The sequence below is a fragment of the Rhinatrema bivittatum genome, chromosome 3 (assembly GCF_901001135.1).
Source record: "Rhinatrema bivittatum chromosome 3, aRhiBiv1.1, whole genome shotgun sequence".
NCBI classification, from domain to species: domain Eukaryota; kingdom Metazoa; phylum Chordata; class Amphibia; order Gymnophiona; family Rhinatrematidae; genus Rhinatrema; species Rhinatrema bivittatum.
The window spans coordinates 324,044,194-324,066,360 of NC_042617.1; the positions used below are offsets into that span (position 1 = coordinate 324,044,194).

The 22,167-nt window shown below is 46.4% G+C and overlaps 1 protein-coding gene across 1 annotated transcript in view; it reads right to left on the reverse strand.

The window, feature by feature from the left end:
- Window positions 1-18,005: 18,005 nt before the first annotated feature.
- The window catches only part of LOC115088588, a 223,390-nt gene continuing 219,228 nt past the window's right edge, over window positions 18,006-22,167 (reverse strand). Inside the window, exons 37-38 of the mRNA XM_029596845.1 lie at window positions 19,536-19,672; window positions 18,006-18,401 (exon numbers count right to left, since the gene is read on the reverse strand). Of these exons, the coding sequence (XP_029452705.1) occupies window positions 18,288-18,401; window positions 19,536-19,672 (251 nt within the window). The 3' untranslated portion in view covers window positions 18,006-18,287. The remainder of the gene's footprint in view (window positions 18,402-19,535; window positions 19,673-22,167) is intronic.

A 22,167-nucleotide genomic window follows, 5' to 3' on the forward strand; every position in this document is an offset into this window, starting at 1 on the left:
TCAGTCTTTCTCACACATACACACGTCACCGCTCTGGCCAGTCTCTCTCAATCACACAATGCTCTCGCTCTCTCTTACTTATACACAGGCTTTCAATCACACACATGCTCTATTTCACTTACACACAAGCTCTCAATCACACAAGTGTTCTGTCTCACTTACAAACAGGCTCAATCACACACATGCCCTCTCTCGCACACACACATTGATGCAGAAGCACCCTCCCTGACTCACGTATACACCACACACATACAGAAGCACCCTCCCTGTCTCACATACACATTACACTCTCACAGAAGCACCTTGCTTTCAGAGATGCGGCATTTTTCACTTTTATTAAAAGTGAAAGTGATGCTCCCAACCGTTAAATAAGAAAACCACATTCCTATCAAAAGGCGAATTAACACCCTTCCTTCAGGTTCTGTCCTCCCAAGGGACAGCCACCCACACCGTACAGCTTCTCTTGTTTTACGCTTTCAGGCAATAAAGCAAGTGTCTTCCTTCAAACTATCAGTCGTATGATTATTCATGTGGGAGATATGGAACAGAAAGACATCCTTAGTCGGCTTCCCTTTTAAATGGGAAGATTCCAGTCTTAGTCATTTAAAAATATACATTTTCTAAAGGCTTAAAAAAAAAAAAAAAAAAAAAGGCAAAACCGTTTCAGATTCTATTCTAGTCTTTATGCTTAAATTATGCTTAAAAAAACCCCAACCAAACCCCACCTGGCATCAGTATCTTAAATTTGTGATTTTGCTGAGATGAACATTTTGAATACTTTAATTTTTTTTGCTTTAGTATTTGTCTCTACCCACTTTAAGTTAAATTTTATTTTCCAGAAGAGGGATGCTTAAAATTAAGTAATTTCATCTTTCATCCAACTTTTCAACAGTTCAGTTTATATGTATTATCATATTTCATTTTTTTAAACTGGCAGATTCCTTTCTCACATACACACAAACTCACAGAAAGAAGATCGGCGCTGAGACTTAGGGGGCGCTGCGGCAGGAAGCCAGCTCCTGACTCGCCCTGCCTCCCCCCCCCCGAGTGGTCCAGCGGAGGTCCCGGGAGCGATCTGACGCTCCCGGGGCCTCGGCTGCCACTAAGCAAAATGGCGCCGGTGGCCTTCAGCCCCTACCATGTGACAGGGGCCAACCAATGGCACCGGTAACCCCTGTCACATGATAGGGGCTGAAGGCCACCGGCACCATTTTGCTTAGTGGCAGCCGAGGCCCCGGAGCGGCATATCGCTCCCGGGACCTCCGCTGGACCACTAGGGGGGTGTCGGGAGGGTGGCACTCGGGGGGGGGAGGCAGGGCGAGTCAGGAGTTGGCTGCCTGCCTGCCACGGCGCCCTTTAAGTCTCAGCGCTTGGTCTCCACCTAGGCGAGTCGGAGGCTGGCAGAATTTTGAAAGGGCACTTTTTGTCCTTTCAAAATTCTGCTGCCTGCCGCGGCGCCCCCTAAGTCTCGGTGCCCTAGGCACAGGCCTAGCTCGTCTAGTGGTTCCTCCAGCCCTGTGTGGCAGTCAGAAAAGCAAACAGAATGTTGGGAATTATTAGAAAGGGAATGGTGAATAAAACAGAAAATGTCATAATGTCTCTGTATCGCTCCATGGTGAGACCTCACCTTGAATACTGTGTACAGTTCTGAACACTGAATCTCAAAAAACATATAATTGCGATGGAGAAGGTACAGAGAAGGGCTACCAAAATGATACAAAAAGTCCACTGGTTGCCTATACAATCCCGCATCCTATTCAAAGCCCTTTCCCTTATACATAAAAGCATCAACAATGAGAATACCGACTGGATAAACCCCCCTCTACTTCCTCGCAACTCCACCAGACCAACTCGTCCTGCTCTCCAAGGAACTCTCCGCACCCCCTCTATCAAAACCACCAAACTTATTACCACTATGAATAGAGCGTTCTCACTGGCCGGCCCCACCCTATGGAACTCCATGCCCCCAGATCTACGCACCGAGTCTTCCACTCCCAAATTAAAAAAAAAAAAAGCTAAAAACCTGGCTGTTCCTACAGGCCTACCCTTCATGCGATTTCCACCAGTCTGACAACCCACAGAGCTGCAGTTAGTACCTCTGCTCTGAATTATTGCAGTTAGTACCACCGTTCTGAACCTCCTCTTATAACTCCCTGCCTCCTCACCTTGTGTCAACAATCATTTAGACTTCTTATGCTGTCCCCCCCTCCCCCCCTGCTATAACTTTCCCTGAAACACTACTCTTTTAAGAGTTTGTTCGATCCCCAGCTACTCAATCATACCTTGGACTGCTTTTCCTGTAACACTATTACGCTTGTAATATGCTTATGCCTTCCCTGTTACTCAAACACACTATGGACTGTTTCTCTAACCAAATTATGGTCTATATACCATCGAATTCTGTAAATAGTTTCTCAGTTACACAGTTTATCTTGTTATTGTAAGTTTCTGTACATTTTGTTCCTGTTCTATGTAAGGGCATTCCCAACTAGTTATAAGTTATATGTAAACCGATACGATGTGCAAACGGTTGTCGGTATAAAAATTCTCTAAATAAATAAAATAAAATAAGGAGAATGGAACAGCTCCCCTGTGAGGAAAGACTAAAGAGGTTAGGACTTTTCAGCTTGGAGAAGAGACGGCTGAGGGGGGATATGATAGAGGTGTTTAAAATCATGAGAGGTCTAGAACGGGTAGATGTGAATCGGTTATTTACTCTTTCGGATAATAGACTAGGGGGCACTCCATGAAGTTAGCGTGTGGCACATTTAAAACTAATCAGAGAAAGTTCTTTTTCACTCAACGCACAATTAAACTCTGAAATTTGTTGCCAGAGGATGTTGTTAGTGCAGTTAGTATAGCTGTGTTTAAAAAAGGATTGGATAAGTGCTCGGAGGAGAAGTCCATTACCTGCTATTAATTGAGTTGACTTAGAAAATAGCCACTGCTATTACTAGCAATGGTAACATGGAATAGACTTAGTTTTGGGGTGATTGCCAGGTTCTTATGGCCTGGATTGGCCACTGTTGGAAACAGGATGCTGGGCTTGATGGACCCTTGGTCTGACCCAGTATGGCATGTTCTTATGTCACTGAAGCGACCCTGTGGTGAGGATGCCAGTCCTTCATCAGTGTGGGGGGCTGTAATTATCTCCACCAGTCCTAAGGCCAGTCACCAATCCACCTCTATGGTCAGAGAATCTACCCACCCCTTCTTCCTTCCAGTTGCTGTTACGTAACAATGGGTGAGAGGAGCTGCAGTGTAGTGTCCAACTAAGGGTGGCCTGGGTAGTGCAGGGCTTTGGGCCTGGGCCACAGATGGCACCAGACTTGGTGCTGCCTGACCTTGTACTTCTTCTGGAGAAGCTCACTGTGCTCAGTGGTGCATTACCAACCCAGTTGATATCCCTACCAATATGGTTGGCATGGCTGGTTCTACTGAGGAGGAAGCTCCACAGCTACCGGCAGAGATGCAGAGATCTGCCTCCCCCCCCCCCCCCCACCTCATCCAGTTATATCATTGCCTGCACATCTGGATGAAGGCAGAGTACCTAGGGACCCACCCCCTATCAGTGAGGATGAGGAACCCTATGATCCTTTGGGGAGGGGCATGATGTTTTGGAGTCCTTTTGCAAGGGTCTCCCTTCAGTCCCTTCTCTATAGGAGTGGAGGAAGTCTTTGCCTGTGGACCTAACCTTTACAAGTTTTGTGAATGTGATGGCGGAAGCCATCCCTTTTCAGTTATTGATGGAGGATGCTAGGCATAAAATACTTGATCTTCTAGTTCATGGAGCTCCTACAGAGATTGTGGCAGTCCTAGTACACGAGACCTTAGAGTTGCTACATAGCATATGGGAACCAGTGCCTCCCGTTAAACCCTGTTTGCCTTCTCATCCAGAAGGCTGTTGGATTTGATAAGCATCAGCTGCCCTACCAGTCAGTGGTGGTCAAATGCACCCTCAAAAGAGCCAAGTGCTATCGGACTCATTCCTCCATGCCCTCAAGGAAGGACCATAGAGTGATAGATGTTGTCGGGAGGAAACTTTTTCAAGATGGCATGCTCATTGCCCACAGTGCTGCTTATCCAGCTCTACATCTGGAACCAGGTGCAGGATGTGGCCAAGCACTTGCTTCAACAGCAGGCAGGCACCCTCGCTGCTGGTGCATAAGGGCCTGGAGTTCAGAAAACGTGAGGGCTTTGCAACCTACAATGTTTTCAAGACAGCAGCGGGAACTGGTGTCCACAGAATGGCATGGCTGCGGGCCTCTGATCTCTGACCAGAGGTACAGGAGGGACTTGCTGACAGCCCGTATACTGGAGAGAATTGCTTCAGGACCACCATGAAAACCCTCCATCAACTCTCCACCAGTACTCTAGCCCCATCGTCCTCTTCCAGGAGGTCAGCGAGATGGGGGCCCAGGAACTTTTTCTTTCGCCAAAGGAAGAACTATCATGCGCCTTCTTGCTCCTGTCAACAGTATCAGGGTTTCCATGGCCATCCTAGGCAGCAGAGAGCCCCTAACCCCCAGCAGCAGCCTCTGTCAATGCTGGGGATGGGGCTTTGATTGGGTTGCAGGGAATGGAGGCCAGTTGCCAGTTGCCTGTACCGGCGGTGAGGGAACCTCCGGTCCCTGGTGGGCTGCGGTTCTTTGTAAACGAGTGGTCCAGTATAATCTCTAACCTGTGTGTTCTGTCCAATGTGCGCCAAGGCTACCAATTGATTCTCTTGGGTGTCCTGCCAAATGCCCTAGTGCCCCTTTTGGGGGGCCACTAACACATCAGCAGATACGAGTGGAGCTCTCCTACCTCTTAACTGCTAGAGCGGTTGAACGTGTACCACCAGGGCAAAAAGGATGGGATTCTACTCTAGGTACTTCTGATTCTAAAGAGAACAGGGGGACTCTGTCCTATCCTAGACCTAAGGACTTTGAACAAGTTTCTACCAAAAGAAAAGTTCAAGGTGATTTCCCTGGCTACCTCTTTTTTTTCTAAACAAAACAAAAAAAGGGGGACTGGCTATGCTCCCTCAACCTAAAGGACACATATACTCATATCAAGATCTTCCCTGGTCACACAATGTATCTGATTCATGGTAGCAAACAAACACTGCTGTACCAGGTGTTGCCATTCGGGCTTGCGTCAGCCCCACATGTCTTCACAAAATGCCTGGCTGTGCTGGCAGCACACCACCGCAGGCTAGTAGTGCATATTTTCCCGTATCTGCATGATTTGCTGGTTAAGAGCACATCTCAGGCAGGGCACACCAGGACCATGCGATTGACCATTCGGGAGTTTGGGTAGTTGAGAACAAACCTTAGTAACTCCAAAGTTCTATCTCAGCCAGTCACCTCAATTGGACTTCATAGAAGCCCTGCTAGCCAAGGCCTCTGGGGGAGCCCAGATCTAGATCAGTGCTCATCCCCCTGCAACAGGAAGGTGCCTCGTTTCTGCTCCCTATACAGGTCAGCTAGCAAACCAGCTTCGGACAACTTGGCCCCTCATTTGGTCAAGGGCCTTCTGTACACCTATCCTCTAATTCCCTTTATGGTGAAGACTTTCTTGAAGCTTTGTGAGGACAGAGGGACTATGATTCTTATAGCCCCTTCTTGGCCGAGGCAGGTCTGGTTTCCACTTAGAACATAATAGATGCCATATGGGGTCAGACCAAGGGTCCATCAAGCCCAGTATCCTGCTTCCAAAAGTGGCCAATCCAAGTCACAAATATCTGGCAAGTACCCAAACATTAGATCACAAGTTACTATTGCTTATTATTACCATCATAGCAGTTTATGCATTTATCTTCTAGGAACTTATCCAAACCTTTTTTAAACCCAGTTACACTATCTGCTGTAACCACATCCTCTGGCAATTAATTCCAGTGCTTAACTGTGTGCTGAGTATGAGAGAACTTTCTTTGATTTGTTTTAAATGAGCTACTTGCTAACTTCGAGTGCCCCCTGGTCCTATTATCTTGAGAGTGTAAATAACCGATTCACATTAACTTGTTCAAGTCCTTTCATGATTTTGTAGACTTCTATCATATCCCCTCTCAGTTGTCCCTTCTCCAAACTGAACAGCCCTAACTTCTTTAGCCTTTCTCATAGGGAAGCTGTTCCATGCCCCTTATTTTGGTTGCCCTTCTTTGCACTTTCTCCAGTGCCGTTATATCTTTTTTGAGATGCAGTGACCAAAACTGCACACAGTATTCAAGGTGTGGTCTCACTATTCCCTTCTTAATTCCTAGCATTCTGTTTGCTTTTTTGATTGCCACAGCACAGTTGGCCACCGATTTTCAATGTATTATCCACTATAATGCCTAGATCTCTTTCCTTGGGGGGTAACTACTAAGATAGAACTTAACTTCTATAGGAGATGTGTAGCTGGAGACTGATCAGTCTGGAACCTTCCCAGATCTCATCACACAAGATCAAGGTAGGCTCTGTCGCTCACAGCCTGGATATTTAGAGGTTAAGCCTGAGCCTCTTGATTTTTCAGGCCAATGTCTTGGCTCCTGTTGGCTTCTAGAAAGCCTTCCACTAGAAAGTCCTATAGCCTGAAGTGGAGGAGGTTTTCCGTGTAGCATGAGCAGAAGGCCCTGTTCTGCCCCACCCAAACATTGCTTGACTACCTTCTACCCCTGTCAGAAGCTGGCTTAAAAACCACCTCAGTTAAGGTTTATCTTAGTGTAATTGGCGCATACCACCAAAGTGGAGAGGGTATGCCTATCTGTGTATAGCCTACAGTTGTACATTTCATGTGGGGCCTGCTTTATTTGAAGCCTCCCCTAAGGCCTCCTAATGTGTTTTGGGGCCTCAATATGGTATTAGCTCAGCTGATAAATTCCTTTTTGAGGTGCTGTGCACCTCTGACATGCAATGCCTGACCTGGAAAGTCATATTGGTGGTGGTGAATGCTTCAGCGCACAAAGCAGCGAGGTCAAGGCCTTAATGATTTATCCATCTTACACCAACTTTTATTAGGAGAGGGTGGTCTTGCCTCCATACTGTAAATTCTTGCCTAAGATGGTGATGGACTTTCATCTTAACCACTCCATCGTCCTGCCAACATTCTTTCCCAGGCCCCATTTTCACCAAGGCAAATGAGCACTGCAGAGTGTGGACTGCACGAAGGCTTTAGCTTTCTATCTGGAGCGGGCAGAAGCCTGTATGTAGACAGTCCACTCAACTTCTTATTTCTTTTGCTGCTACTAGGTTGGGTGTTGCCATCACCAAACAGATGCTATGCAATTGGCTAGCAGATTGCATCAGCTTCTGTTATGCCCAGGTGCAACTGCAGATCATGTCAAGGCTCATTCTATCAGAGCCATGGCAGCAGTGGTCACCACTTGTGAACAGTTCCTGTGGAGCACATCTGCATGACTGTGTCATGGAGTTCTCCCCACACATTAACATCTCATTACTGTCTATATAGGGATGGCTGATGTAACAGTAGGTTTGGTCAGTCTGTCCTTCAGAACCTGTTTAAGGTGTAGACCCCCAACTCTCACAGCTATTGTTCATTGAGTGGTGTCAGGTTGTTTCCCCCCTCTGTTATCAACAGTACCGGTGGTGGTGTACCTATTGGCACCTGGTTAGGTGTCGGTAGGTCCCCTTTTGTGTTGGAGAGCAGCCCGTAACTAGGGCTTCAGCCTTGTGTGAGGACTGCCATTCTGCTTTTCCTCTGTGAAAGCAGAGTTGCTTACCTGTAACAGGTGTTTTCCGAGGACAGCAGCATGTTAGTCTTCATGAAACCTGGCCACCTCCCTGCAGTGGTGAGTTTTTCCTATTATTTATTTTAATTATTCTATGTTATAAGTCTGGAGAGGGACCCCACATGGATGCATGGTATATTGGACATGCTGGGCATGCTCAGTGTGCCTGGTCAAAGTTCAAGTAACTTTGACTTACATTTTCTGCATCTGGGCCCCATCTTATGTCATCCATGGGTGAGGACTGACATGCTGCTGTCATTGGCGAACACCTGGGACAGGTAAGCAACTCTATCTCTTCTTCAGAATCTACAAAAAGTAGATAGATAGTGGATGACCTTTAGGGGCCTCCACTGAAACAAAGGCTATTGGAACAGATGAGGGATGGTGTGATACCATTAGTGAGCATTAGATATTATTACTCTATCTCTGTGTGGGTAGGGACTTAGCTGAGCACCAGTGCTCATCAGTATCATTTGATATCGCAAATAAGAGACAGGGAAGTCCCATACAGACCAGAGTTTTGAACTTTGCAAATATGGATTGTCAAAATGGAGGAAGAACTGGGTGAAAATGACTGAGGTAAAACAGTTTGCTAGCTTAAAATGAGTTATTACAAAGCCAACACATCTAGGGGCCGATGCAATAAATTTGCATAGAAAGCGGGCACTGAACAATCAGTGCCTGCTTTCTTAACATGCCCCCAAAGGGGGCGCCATGCAATATTTAAATTAGGGGAGTCATGTTAGCAAGAAGGCGCTAGGGGCGTGCAAGCGACCCTAGCACCTTCTTGCTAACATTGTTAACAAGAACCTGATCGGCATTGGCCGTCTGCAGTTAGAAAAACCGATCCCGAGTTTATTGGCATCTCTTTTCCTACACACCACACAGCCAGGAGGTTCAGGAAACGGATGTTGGTCATTCGAGCGTCTGTTTCCTGCACCCAACTACCACTGTTTTGTGTTTTTTTCTAGTTTTAACTTTATTTAATTTTGTTTTTCCTCCTACTTAATATGGCAACGATATTAAGTAGGGGGCAGTACAGAAAAGCAGTTTTTTCGCTAAATGTGCTCATGTGATTAGCCCTATGAGACTCACTCCATGTCGGACGCGTGTTGAATAGGTGCTAATCCCCTTATTGCATTAGGGGATTCATTAGTGCCTATTCAACTTGCGTCCAACTGCGGGTTATAAAGTGTGCTCGGCCCCCTAGCTGTTAGAAAAATGTTACGTTTTCCTTACTTTCACTTATCTGCTTTGTTAAGGAGATGGCTGAAAAAAAGAGCAGTATTCAAGAAGTATAAAGAATCCCCAAAAAGGGAACAGAGGCATGCATGTTAACATGAAGAAAAAAATAAGGAAAGCAAAAGGTCAAGCAGATGCAAGGATTGCTAAAGAGCTAAAATGAGGTGAGAAGACATTTTTCAGATGATGATTGGAGAAAGGAGGGAGGCCAGAAATGGTATAGTGAAATTGAAAGGTGACAGGGACCAATGGGTGGAGAGAAACAAAGAAATGGTGGAAATATTAAACAAATACATCAGTTCTGGGTGCACTAAAGAAGACCCTGGAGATGGACCTTTGCTAGTTCACAAGACCATAAATGGTGATGGGATAGAAGAAACTCCATTTACAGAAGAGAATGTATGGGAAAAGCTAGGCTCATTGAAAGTGAAGAAGGCTTATAGGCCCCGCTGAGATACATATCAGCATAATGAGGGCACACAGAGATGCGGCTGCCAGGTCTGCTGAAGGACCTGGTCCGTAGATCGCTGGAAACGGGACCAGTGCCAGGGATTGGAGGAGAGCGGTGGTGGTCCAGCGTCACAAGAATGGGAGCAGAGAGGAGGCTATGAACTACAGCCCGGTTAGATTCATCTCTGTAGTGGGAAAATTTAATGGAGACTGCTGAAAGAAAGGATAGTGAACTATCTACAATCCAATGGGTTGCTGGACATGAAGCAGCATGGATACAGCAGGAGAAGGTCCTTTTGATGATTGGGTTGGATTTTTTTTTTTTTTAATGCAATGACTAGAACATTGGACCAAAGAAGAGCACTCAATGTGATCTACTTGGATTTCAGTAATGCTTTCGATACTGTCCAGCAGAGAAGGCTAATACATAAAATGAGAAGCTTGGGAGTGCCAAGGTGGTGGTGTGGATTACAAACTGGTTGATGGATAGGCAAAGGCATGGAATGATAAATGGAACCAACTCTAACGCGAGAACAGTGGTAAGTGGAGTTGCACATGGACCAGTGGTGGGACTGGTTCTGTTTTAATATCTTTGTGAAAACAGTGTGGAAAGGAAAAGAAGGCAAACTTGGTCTATTAGAGGAGAATAATAGGATCTTTAACAGAGTGGAAATGCCTGAAGCAATAGAGAGAATGAAAAGTAATTTAAGAAAGCTTGAATAGTGGTCGCAGCTTTGGCAACTGACATTCAATGCCAAGCAGGGCTGAGTCATTCATGTGGGGTGGTAATTCACCAAGCTTTATGTACACAGAGCAAGAGTGGGATCTTGGAGTAATGGTGGCTGGTGAGCTGAAGATGGCAACGCAATGTGACAAGGTGATAGCTAAAGCCAGAAGAATGCTGGGCTGCACAGAGAGAGATAGTAATAACCAGTAAGAAAAGGGAAGAAATAATTAATGTCCTTGCACAGGTCGTTTGTGAGGCCTCAGCTGGTCTACTGTGTTCAGGGCTGGAGGTCCTCAAAAAAGGATAGAGATAGGAGTGAAGCCATCCACAGAAAGGTGATAAAAATGGTGTGGGGTTTGAAGCAGAAGACCTCTTAGCAAAGGCTGAAGGATCTGCATATGTGTACCTGGGAAGAGAGGAGGTGCAGGGGTGATAGGATACAGACCTTCAGCTACCTAACAGCCTTAATCATGTACAAAATTTTCAGTTTTTCAAGTGGAAAGAAAACAATAGAAGTGGGGTATATAAAATGAAACCCCAGGGGAAGATAACTCTGATCCAATGTGAGGAAATAGTTCTTGAGGGAGAGGATGGTGGATGCCTAGAATGCCCTGCTGGAGGTGGTAGTGAAGACCAAAAAAAAAAAAAAAAGTCAAAGGGGCATGGGCTAAACAAGTAGCTCTCAAACGCTGGAGGATGGAAATGAAGAAATGCATGCAGGGAGGTGGTTATTACCCTTACCAGAAAGCCTTGAGATTACCACCCTTAACAAATCAGTTTTGATGCTTTTAATGCAACTGTAATATGGCTCTCCCTTTGATGGGGGGGGGGGGGGGGAAGGGGAATTGGCTTGAAAAAACAAGCGGGCCCCTGACCTTCCATTGTCTAGGAGGCCGATACGCAAAGCTAAGGGAAAAAGCACGGGCCTGCTTTACCGCCTACTACTAAAGCAGATGAAGAAAGTGTGCAGGGAGGTAACTTGCTGGTACGGTGGCTGCTACCCTTCGTCGAAGTCACGGAGCTTACTACCCTTACCTTATAAGCCTTGATGCTTTTAATTCAACTGTACTATTGCTCATCTGTGCCAGGAGACAAAGGGGGAATTGGATTCAGACAATAACCAAGAAGGCCACGACTACTGTGGTCTAGGGTACTGATACTTAGGCATAAGGGAAAAAAAGCTTCTACTCCAAAGTCCGTAAGGAATGCACGTCAACCAGCACTGTCTGAAGTTTCAAGAAAGCTCATGACTCAGAAACATGTGGTCCTAGGTGAAATGGTTATGGGTTATCACAGAGCTTGGGCTAACTGCATGGAATGGAAGTTACTACTCTGAAGACAAACCCGTGCATAGCATGCATGGAGTGGCATTTACTGTCGAGGGAAGCTTACTGGGCACACTTTGTATGGATCATTTGGTCTTTTTCTACCGTCATCACTGTTACTATATGTTGTTATGGTTGCTGATGTCACAAAATTATTCAAAGTGGCTAAAGTGCAAGACACTTGTGATGGCTGAGGGGAGATATGCCAGAGGTCTATAAAATGAGCAGGGTGGAATGGGTGAGCAGAAATCTGTTTAACTTTTCAAAAAGTACAAAGCCTTGGCCTCACCCAACGAAGTGTCTAAGTTGTACATTTTAAAACTAAGAATATTGTTTTACTCAAGGTATTAATTAAGCTCTGCATTTGCTGCTGGAGGGTGTGGTATAAGCTGTTTGTGGAGCTGTGTTTTATAAAACGGTTTGGACAAGTTTCTGGAGGAAAAGTCAATAAATCATTTATTAAAGGTGGAATTGCAGAAATCCACTCCTTACCCCTGCATTAAAACAGCATGGGCTGTATTTACATTTTGGGATCCTGCCCGCTCTGTATGACCTGGGTTGACCACTGCTGGAAAGCTGGATAGGCCTTTGGTTTAACGGGATATGGCAAATTAAGAAAAGGAAAGGCCGGCTTTCTAGAAAGACTCACGTCGTCCCTGCAGCTTACCCAGCACACTACCCCTTCAATGTCAGAAGAGAATAGTTCAGTCTTTTGTACTCACTATTGACAACTGCCTGCAGCAGCAGCAGCAGCTTCCCCATCCTCTACCTTTCCCCGTTCAGAAGGTTGGTGTTGTCCTTTTAAAATTAGCAGAGGTGCTACAAAACTGTACCGCAACCGTTCAGCTCCTGCTGCTGCTCCTTGTGATGTTGGGCAAGTCACTTTTACCCCCCCCCCCCCCCCATTGCCTCTGGTATAAACTTAAGAGTGTGAGCCCTGTGGGCCTGGACAAATACCCACAGTACCTGAGCTTAGTCTGCTTTGAAAGGTGCAATCTAAATAGAAAACTATTATTAGCTTCCTATGGTCTCTACCTGAAACCCACTTCCATGGGCTGGCACCAACCGAAGTGGCCTCACCCACCTTACCAGTAGCAGTGCATGCAAATCTTTCACATCTGTATTCAGTGTGGATATCCTGAAAACCGGAGCGGTTGGTGGTTCTTGAGCACTAGAGTGGGCCATCCTTGTTTTAGAGGCACTGAAGGTAAAAACCTGGACTGGATCAGCCTTTTATTTTTTTTTAAAGTGTAGCCAGAAGAAGAAGTGGTTTTGGGGGCTGCTGTTGTCATGGAAGTTTGCTGACCTTTGAACCTGAGGTGGTACTATTGCGATGCTTTCAGCCCATTTTAATTGCATTGGGCCTCCCAGTTTGTCGGTGGGGGATCAAAGTAATAATCCAGGCCTGTGCTTTTCCTGCTGGCTCCTGCTTCTGGGTGGCAGCACACGGTTGGCATTGGTGAAGCCTGGGACTCCATGTGTGGCTATACTTGCTTTCAAGCCTGCAGTGAGCAGGTGCAGAAAGAGGAGCAAAGGGTTTTCAGGACAGAGTTCATTTCCCAACTGTGATAGGGGCTAGTCCGTTGTATGTACTTGAAATTGAATTTATTAAAACTTCTTGTCCGCACTTATTCGAGAGAATTATTTCAATGCAGATTCCAAGGAGAGATTCATAAAAAACCACAAAAATGTAAACAATACAATGGACAAGATAGCAAGAACATAGGCATATAGAAACGTGACTTGTAGTCACTCGGTATAGACCAAAGGATCAAGCACAAGAACACAAAAGCCTCAAAGTGCACAGTTCTATGCTGACGATTCCAAGCTGTAATCTTGTTTGGACAGGTGTGCTTTTAAAGTTTTTCTAAACAGAGTCGTGCAATCAATTACCCTGCTACAGTCTGGCAGGGAGTTCCAGAAGTGTGGGCCAGCATTTGAAATTGCTCTCTCTCATTCGGGCCCATTGTGCTAATTTAATCGATGGAGTTTCTAATGCTTCTGGGTAAGCACCGAAAACCAACTACCACGTTAGGGGAGCTAGAGATGGCTGTGGCTTCTGGCCCTTCAGGCTGTGCCATTCTCCTTCTGTGTCTGTGAGTGATTGAGGACCAGCCTGGCTGCTACTACAGCTGCTAGTGCCATTCCCCAGCCACTAAAGAGCAGTAACCCCCCCCTTCGTGGACAGCTGCTAGTGCCATTCCCCAGCCACTAAAGAGCAGTAACCCCCCCCCCCTTCGTGGACAGCTGCTAGTGCCATTCCCCCAGCCACTAAAGAGCAGTAACGCACCTCTGAGGACTGCTTAGAGGCCACTTTCACTCTCACCCTCTGCATGACACTAGGGGCTTTTTTCTTCTTGCTTTTGCTGCTGCAGTCTCTCCATTTCCATTGCTGCAGGTTTTTTTTCTTTCAATTTAGGATACAATTATTGTTAATCATCTGAAGACCCGAAAACATTTGTGGCAGAGATTTTTCCGAATCCTGAGCAGAGGGTGAATGGAGCGTTTAAAGGGCGCACACTGGGGGAAAAGGCTGTAGTCGCACAGTGATGCTAAGAAGCAGATGTCCCTTCTAGTCCCCTCTAATTTTCCCATTCCCTCCCCTCCTAGAATCTCAGAGTTATCATTGGGGGGGGGCTGTTATGTACACACTTTTTGCATCCGTAGGCTCTGTTTCTGACATTTCCTTAATAGTCACCAAAAAGAAGAAAAAAAAAAAAAAAGAAGAGAATGACAAAGCTCAGTTGGTTTCTATGTTCGGTTCAATGGGGCCTGACTTACAGGCCGATACAGTAAGGAGCGGTAGGCAGAGCTGCGTTAGTGCCGGGCGCACCCACGGTTGCCACACGCACAGTCCAGCTCACCTACCGCTCGATACTGTATGTAAATAGCTTGCAAATGCAAGCTGCGTCTAAGAAGCGTCCGTGAAGCGACCACCAGAAAGGGAAATGAAAACACCAACGCATGGATTGATCTTCCTGCGCCATCTCATGGCAGAGTTTGCATAAAATCTTTATTCACAATCGCAGCCCGGCATGGTCTCGTAATAGCAGCCTCCCAATGCTTTGTTTGAAGGAAGAATCTGAAAGCGAGAACCAGACTGTCAAGCCTATGATTCCTCTGAGGCTGTAGCCACAGCCACAGCCACCGCCCCCCCCCCCAATTTCCCTGCAGCAAGAGTTCAGAAATCCTGTGGCAATATTAACTTACCTGAGCTGCATAGAACAGGTGTAACTCTGTGCCAGTGAATTTCAGTGCCTATTTTAGATGATTTCCTTTAAAAGTTGGTGTAACGTCTGGATTTTGGCTAGGTGTAAGTTTTTGGTTTTTTTTTATATGGGTTCTTATAAAATTATCCTCCCTAAAAGTAAAGTCTCCCAGCCTTGCTTGTCTATCGGTATATTTTATTTATTTTTGTGGTTGGGGAAAATAGAATGATACAAAATTGTTCAGAGTAGTTAAATCACAAGCAGATTGTGATAAATTGCAGGAAGACCTTGTGAGACTGGAAGATTGGGCATCCAAATGGCAGAGGAAATTTAATGTGGACAAGTGCAAGATGTTGCATATAGGGAAAAATAGCCCATGCTATAGTTACACAATGTTAGGTTCCATATTAGGTGCTACCACCCAGGAAAGAGATCTGGGCATCATAGTGGATAATACTTTAAAATTGTCAGCTCAGTGTGCTGTGGCAGTCAAAAAAGCAAACAGAATGCTGGGAATGGCGTGCAACAGTTATTTACTCCGTCCCATAGTAGCAAGACTAGGGAACCCTCCATGAAACTGAACTGGTAGCAGATTTAACACAGATTTAGGAAAGAGGCTTTTGTTTTTTCAACCAATGCAAAATTAAGCTCTGGAATTTATTACCAAAGGATGTGGTCGAGGCAAGCAGTGCAGCTGGGTTTTTAAAAAAAAAAAAGCTTTGGACAAGATCCTGGCCGATGGAGGCTGATAAAGAGAAATCCTTTTGGTTGTTTGATGCCTATCCCCAGGTCTTGTACCATGAGACCGGAAGATATGAGCTGCTTTGCTTACCTCTTCCCATGCCCTTCATGATTTTACACATCTCTGTCCTATCACCCCTCCCTTGTCTCTCTCTCTCTCTCTCTCTCAAGCTGGAAAGTTAAAGTTTTTGACTCTCTTCTGGTGTGGAGATAATTCCATTTCTCTGATCACTGCTGGCCCTTCTCTGTACCTTTTGCGACTGGGACCGCCCACAGTACTCAAGGCATGGACACATCAAGCATTCGTACAGTGGCATCACCTGGTTTATCATCTGTTCCCTTCCAGTGATTTCCGGTCCTTGTAATTGTCTGTCTGACCTGTGCTGCATCCTCCACGACTCCCTGATCCTTCCCCGCTGCTCTTCCTAAGGTGCGCAAAGAGATGCACCATCGCACAGAATTCTGCCCGCACACTGCACAGTGTCCCCAAAAGGTTTCTGCTCCAGGGACAAATGCCCCTTCCCCTGTCACCTCTGTATGTGCAGGAAAGCAGGGGAAATGCTGAATTTCAGTCAGGACACTGCCAAAAGAATGGACAAAAGTATGTAGAAAAAGCCCACTGGGAAATAAGCTGCTTACTTGTTTAGATGAAGTCTCTAAAAAGCAAATGGTTACTTAGAAAATGCTTTGATTAGCTTTAGTAAGCACTGGCAGTAGCTGGCTGTTACCCCAGTGAGGCTGCTTACACAGGAGGCCTGGAGCAGCCTGTGCTGTCCTGATAATTTGTCCTTGTATTTAACCCTATCCGGTAGCCACCTCCTGTTAGTAAGAACCAGCCTCAGGATGATAGGGAAGGGCAATTCAAATGGAGTCCAAAATCCCACCTTGTTCAGGCTGCTTCTAAATCGTAACCCTTGCTTAGCTCGGTCATAGCCTCATTGGTTTTAACCCTTTTTTTTTTTTTTTTTTTAGTAAATGAAATTCCCAAAGTCCCTTTTGCCCTGTCTGTTTGCTTTTGATCAGACTGTAAGCTCTGCTGAGCAGGGATGCTCTCTTTCATGTGTATATATGTAACAGCGCTGCATACATGGAATAGCACTATAGAAGAGCTGCGTAGCAGTGAGATGGATATGGATGGCTCAGAATCCCGTTAGACTAGGCTACAAGGTTTGAAACGGTCCTTCAGTACCTGAATGTAACTCGCTCTGAAGTGCCTGAAAGGCAGAAAATACATGTAAATAAAGAAATAAGCACTTTCCAAACATAACCTCCACCCATCCCCCTTCCCTCATAAGAGCCTAAGAACTGCCATAGTGGGTCAGACCAAAGTCCATCGAGCCCAGTGTCCTCGCTCTCTCTCTCACAGCAGCAGGTCAAGGTCTCAAGTACCTGGCAGATCTCATAAAGTGGATCCTAATTCCTGTTACTTCCAGGGATAACAATGGCTTTCTTTAGACTCTCTAGCTCAGTGGTCCCCAAACCTGTCCTGGAGGGCCACCAGCCAGTCGGGTTTTTGGGATATCCTCAATGAATATGCATGAGAGAAAATTTGCATGCATTGCCTCCATAACATGCACATTTTCTCTCATGCATATTAATTGTGGATATCCCAAAAACCCGACTGGCTGGTGGCCCTCCAGGACAGGTTTGGGGACCACTGCTAGCTAATGATATAGGGAGATGATGGTGAAATCCAGTCCTTAAGTGCTACAAACAGGCCAGGTTTTCAGGATATCTACAGTGAATATGCATGAGAGAGATTTGCATGCACTGCCTCCATTGTATGCAAATCTATCTCATGCATAATCATTGTGGATATTCTGAAAACCTGGCCTGTTTGTGGAACTTGAGGACTGGAGTTCGCCATCACTGTTTTCCTCCAGAAACGTGTCCAAACCTTTTTTTAAACCCCACTCTGCTAGTCAGGCAACAGATTCCACAGCTTGATAGTGCGCCGAGTGAAAAAGTACTATATATGAATTGTCTTAAATCTGCTGGTTGTTAGCTTCATGGAGTGTTAGTATTTCTTGAAAGGGTAAATAACCCTCCTATATTTACCCGTTCCACCCCACTCATGATTTTATAAACTTCTCTCATCTTCCCTCTCAGCCGTCTCTTTTCAAGCTGAAGAGCCCTGGCCTGCGTAGCCTCTCATCACTGGAGAGATGTTCTTTCCTTTTAGCATTTTTGTCCCCCTCCTCTGCACCTTTTCTAGTTTCGCTGTGGCTTTCTTGAGATGCAGTGACCAGAACTGCACACAATACTCGAGGTGCATTCGCACCATGGTTCGATATAGAGACAGTATGATATTTTCTGTTTCATTTTCTATTTCTTTTCACATCATTCCTAACATTCTATTTGCATTTTTTTGGCCACCGCCATGCAGTGAGCTGAGGATTTCAACGCATTGACCACAGTGACACCAAGGTCCATTCCCTTGGTAGTGACTCCTAATACAGAACCCAGCACTGTGTAACTGTAGTTGGGACTAGTTTTCCCTATCTGCATCACTTTTGCACTTTTCCACATTAAATTTCACCTGCAATTCAGTTGCCCAGTCTCCCAGTCTCACAAGGTCCCTCTGCAGTTCCTTGCTGCCGTTTTAACAACTTTGAATAATTTTGTGTCATCTGCGAATTTGATCACCTCACTCGTCATTCCCTTTTCCAGATCATTTATGAATACATTAAGCAGCACAGGTCCCAGTACCAATCCCATTTGTATTCCACTTATGACCTTCTTCCATTTGGAAAACGGACCATTTAGTCCTACCCTCTATTTCCAGCCTTTTAACCAGTCCCCCAGTCCAGAATAGGCCACTGCCTCCTATCCCGGGCTTTTGCCTCCATGCTCCAGCTTCTGGTGAAGTCGGCATTCCCGCATCATTGCTGCTTGCTCCTGAGCTCCTGCAGCTGTGTGAGGATGGAGCGGCAGGCAGATTCCAGATGTGGAGTGTGGCTCCCAGCCTCTGTTTTGTTTCTGCACCTGCCAGGCACCTGTGAACAGAGGCTCCCTTTACCATGAGCACTTTCAAACTGCCCCTCCTCACCCCCCCCCCCCACAGCAATGCTGGAGAGCAGGGGCCGGAACGAAGCCATCGTAACCTCCCACTGGGATTTATATGATGAGGGGAATGATCAGAGAAGGGGCAAGCAGAGATGGGGACAGGGAGATTTCCAGTCCCAGGGGGGCTGGTTGTGATTTAGTTTCTCATGTGCACTTGAGATTGTGATTTGGGATTCTGAAGACTGGTTTCTTTTTTTTGTTTTTTAATTAATAAATCACAATAATGAACAAAGTCATAGCTGCCACGGGACCCAGTTTTTAGAGAGAAACTTTAGGTCAAGTCTGGCTTCTTCTCCCTGCCCCTCCACCGGTAGCTGATTCCCTATGGAAAAAGCAGGGACTGCAGGTACCACAATGCAGTGGGGTGAAAGTTCAAAAAAGCAGGATTGGCCTGAGGCCTTCATCCTGGAGACAGGTCACCAGGCAGCCCCACAGAGCCGACTTTTGTCCTGCGAGAAGACAAGTAACGGGTCTGGACACCACGATCCCAGACTGCGATCAACTAAGAAATAACCAATCAGTTCCCCTTGACCTCCTACCCCTGTGCATCTCTGTCTGGCTCTAGATTTTGGGAGGAAGGGCTGGCAACTCCTTCCTCTGCATCAGTGACACTATACAGACAAAGGAAAAAGGGCAGGGGCCGAGAGGACAGGAGTACCTTTGAAACCTCAGCTCCACAGTGTCCAGCACAAACATATAAATCAATTAGTGACTATAAAATATAAGTGCCCCACTACAGATGTGGTCAATGTACAACCATGGCTCTGCTGGACCGTTTCAGTACCTGGGGAACAACATGGTACTGCAGAGGACCAGCACACTCCCCATTGCTCCATCAGAACCGCACAGTGAAGGGAGTGAGAGCAAGCATGGGTCGGGATCTGAGAAGGAGGTGCTTGCTGGGAAAAGCGGGATAGCTTCGGCCTAGTGTGTGGGAGACTTGACTGGATGAGGAGGGTAACTCTGTTGCAGTGCGCCCAGTTACGAGCCAGGCCTAACATCGGGGGCCCCCCCCCCCCTTTAACTAAAGACAATAACTGCCCCTCCCCCTCAGAGCTACTCACTGTCTTCGGCCTCTGCATCCTTCCTTCTCTGCCTCTGCCCTTGGTGCCTTGTGGTTCGGGTGTTAAGGAGTACTGTTGGTAGCTCCTGGACAGTCCAGACTCTGCGTGCACTGCCTGATGAGCTCCCCATGTAGTGCCTGCGGTATAATAATGTACATCCCATTCAGCTCTGACCAGGCTCGAGGTAAAGTGCTCCAACGGGGCACAGAAACCAGACAGATCATCATAAAACTGCTCTCCTTACATTAGGGGTTCCAGCAAACAGTTTATAAGAGGCAGCGAATGCTAATGTGAACAGTAAACTTTCCTGCACCGAAACTCCCAACATGATATGGTCCTTGTGAGGTAAGCGAGGGACTGGCAGCACCAGGGCAATGAAAGTAATTATCTTTTAAAATCGACAAATTACCATTCCCTGGACGCAGTTAAGGGGTCTGTGCACCCAGCGCGCCCCCAGAGCTAGAACCCACGCTGACTGTAAATGGGGGCCTGAATTCAGTCTCTCCTAGGAACATTTTAATGGAAAGGGGTAGAGACGGAGCCGGTTTCAGATTGCCCCATGAAAGTATTCTCTTACAATCCCTTAAGCTTGGATGGAAACACTGAACTTTTCTGTATCATGGAAACATGATTGGATGAAACGGGGGGGGATCTGCTTTTATCCCAGCAGCAGGTAAGATGTGGGAAGTAAGGTGGGGCTGTGGCGCTTCAGTTGTCAGACATCTAAGACTGTGACCCGGCTTTGCCTGTCACTAAGTTTTTTTTCTCCTCTTTGCCAGCATAGCGGGGCGGGGGGGGGGGGCAATTTTGGGGAGCTTCCCTTTGGCTTATCCCCATCTTTTTGTGAGAGGTTTAAAGGGACTATAAAAATCCCCCAGAGCCTACCCTGGAGAAATAGAAGATGCTTTTGCCCGCCTTTTTACTGAGATCTGTAAGGCATCTGATGCCCTAGGTAATTTTCTTTGTTTAAATCTGCCTAAGTTAGGGCAGAGTCACATGGACTTATTGTCTGCCTTTATATCATTATGAGAAATTCAATCTCACAATTAAGGCCTCCCAGAAAATAAGTGCCCGGGCCCTGATGGCTATGCTATTGATTTTTACAAAACATTTATCTCAGATTTCTCCATTTCTCCTCCTGCTTTTTAAGGCAGCAGGTTCGAGGAGTGGATCACTAGGGGAAATGGCAGATGCTACAATTACTATGGTTGATAAACAAGGGAAAGATGCGTTGGATGTGAGGCTTACCGGCTGATATTTGTATTAAATTCTGACATTTAATTATTGGCTAAATTATTACAGATGAGGCTGGAGCAGGTCCTTCCTGACTTGATACAAAAGGGACCAACACTAGGTGACTGTTTAACCTCATTCATTTAAGGACTTGTATGCTACAAATTACACTAAGTTAATTAGTAAAATTAAGCAGGATATGCTGGAGTGGTATCATCCTACTGTTTCCTGGGTGGGAGGAATTAGTTTGCTAAAAATTAATCTTTTGCCTAAGCTGTTATATAAGCTTCAGCACGTTCCTTACCTTGTTCTGTAGGGACTTCTCATGTTTTACCAATTTTACCAATTTCACCAACATAATTTCACCAATTATGGATCATAACAGTCAAAAAACTTACAGGCCAGTGCAGTGACAGGCCCAGACGCCGTCACAGCAAGCAAAAGAAAGACTTTTACCCGGGTGAACTTTAAAACTGCACTGTCTCCGTGGAAAATGAAGAACCTTTGCCCTGATACACTGAAGGATACCTTATCAGATCTGCCTGTTTGTAAAAGTCTTTGCAAAAAAAAAAAAAAAAGCAGACAGAGACACCAGCTTAAACCCATGGATGAGCCAAGGCAAGCAAAGGTCAGAAAGACCCTCACCCTTGTGGGGGGGGGGGGGGGGGCAGTCGGAGACGGAGGAAATGCTGACACCGGCAGAAAGCTTGGCATACAGACGTGGCGCTTCTCCCCCCCAAAGAAATAGGGAGAGGGAACAAGACCTGCAACATGGCAAGACCCCCCCACCCCCCCACCCCCGAAGTAATGGGGAGGGGAGGAAGGAGACCTGCAATGCGGCAAAAGACCCTCCACCCACCACAAGGTTATGCGTGAAATTATGCATATTCATCAGATGGGAAGTACAAGACGGGGGGGGGGGGGGGGGGGCGCAAAGGAGGAAAGAGGGAGAGCGACCCTGAAATCAAAAGGAGGAGAAAGGCTGAAGCGAAGGACCTCCTGAAAAAGGAAGGGAGAAAGAGAGAGAGAGCACAAGCCAGGGAGACAACCGGAGAGCGAATCCTGAGCATCCCTGCAGGTGGTAGGCTGGTCAGTAGCAGACCAGCACTCCCTGCTATCTATCGAAGGGAGAAGCCTGGGTGTGGCCTGGAGACTGGAGAGACGAGGTGCCTGCTCAGGTGCGGAGAATGACACGGAGTCTGAGACGGTGAGGGGCAAGAGCAAGCCCAGGCAGCCAAGTACCAGAGCCAGAAGCAAGTCTTCCAGGACCACTTGCCCGCTCTGCCAGTACCAAGCCCAGGAAGTAAGCCTCGCCCCTGCCCACCTTCTCCAGATCTCCAGAAAGCATCTGCTTCAGAGGTAAAACTGAGGGATATCGCCTGAAGCTGAGACCAGGGGT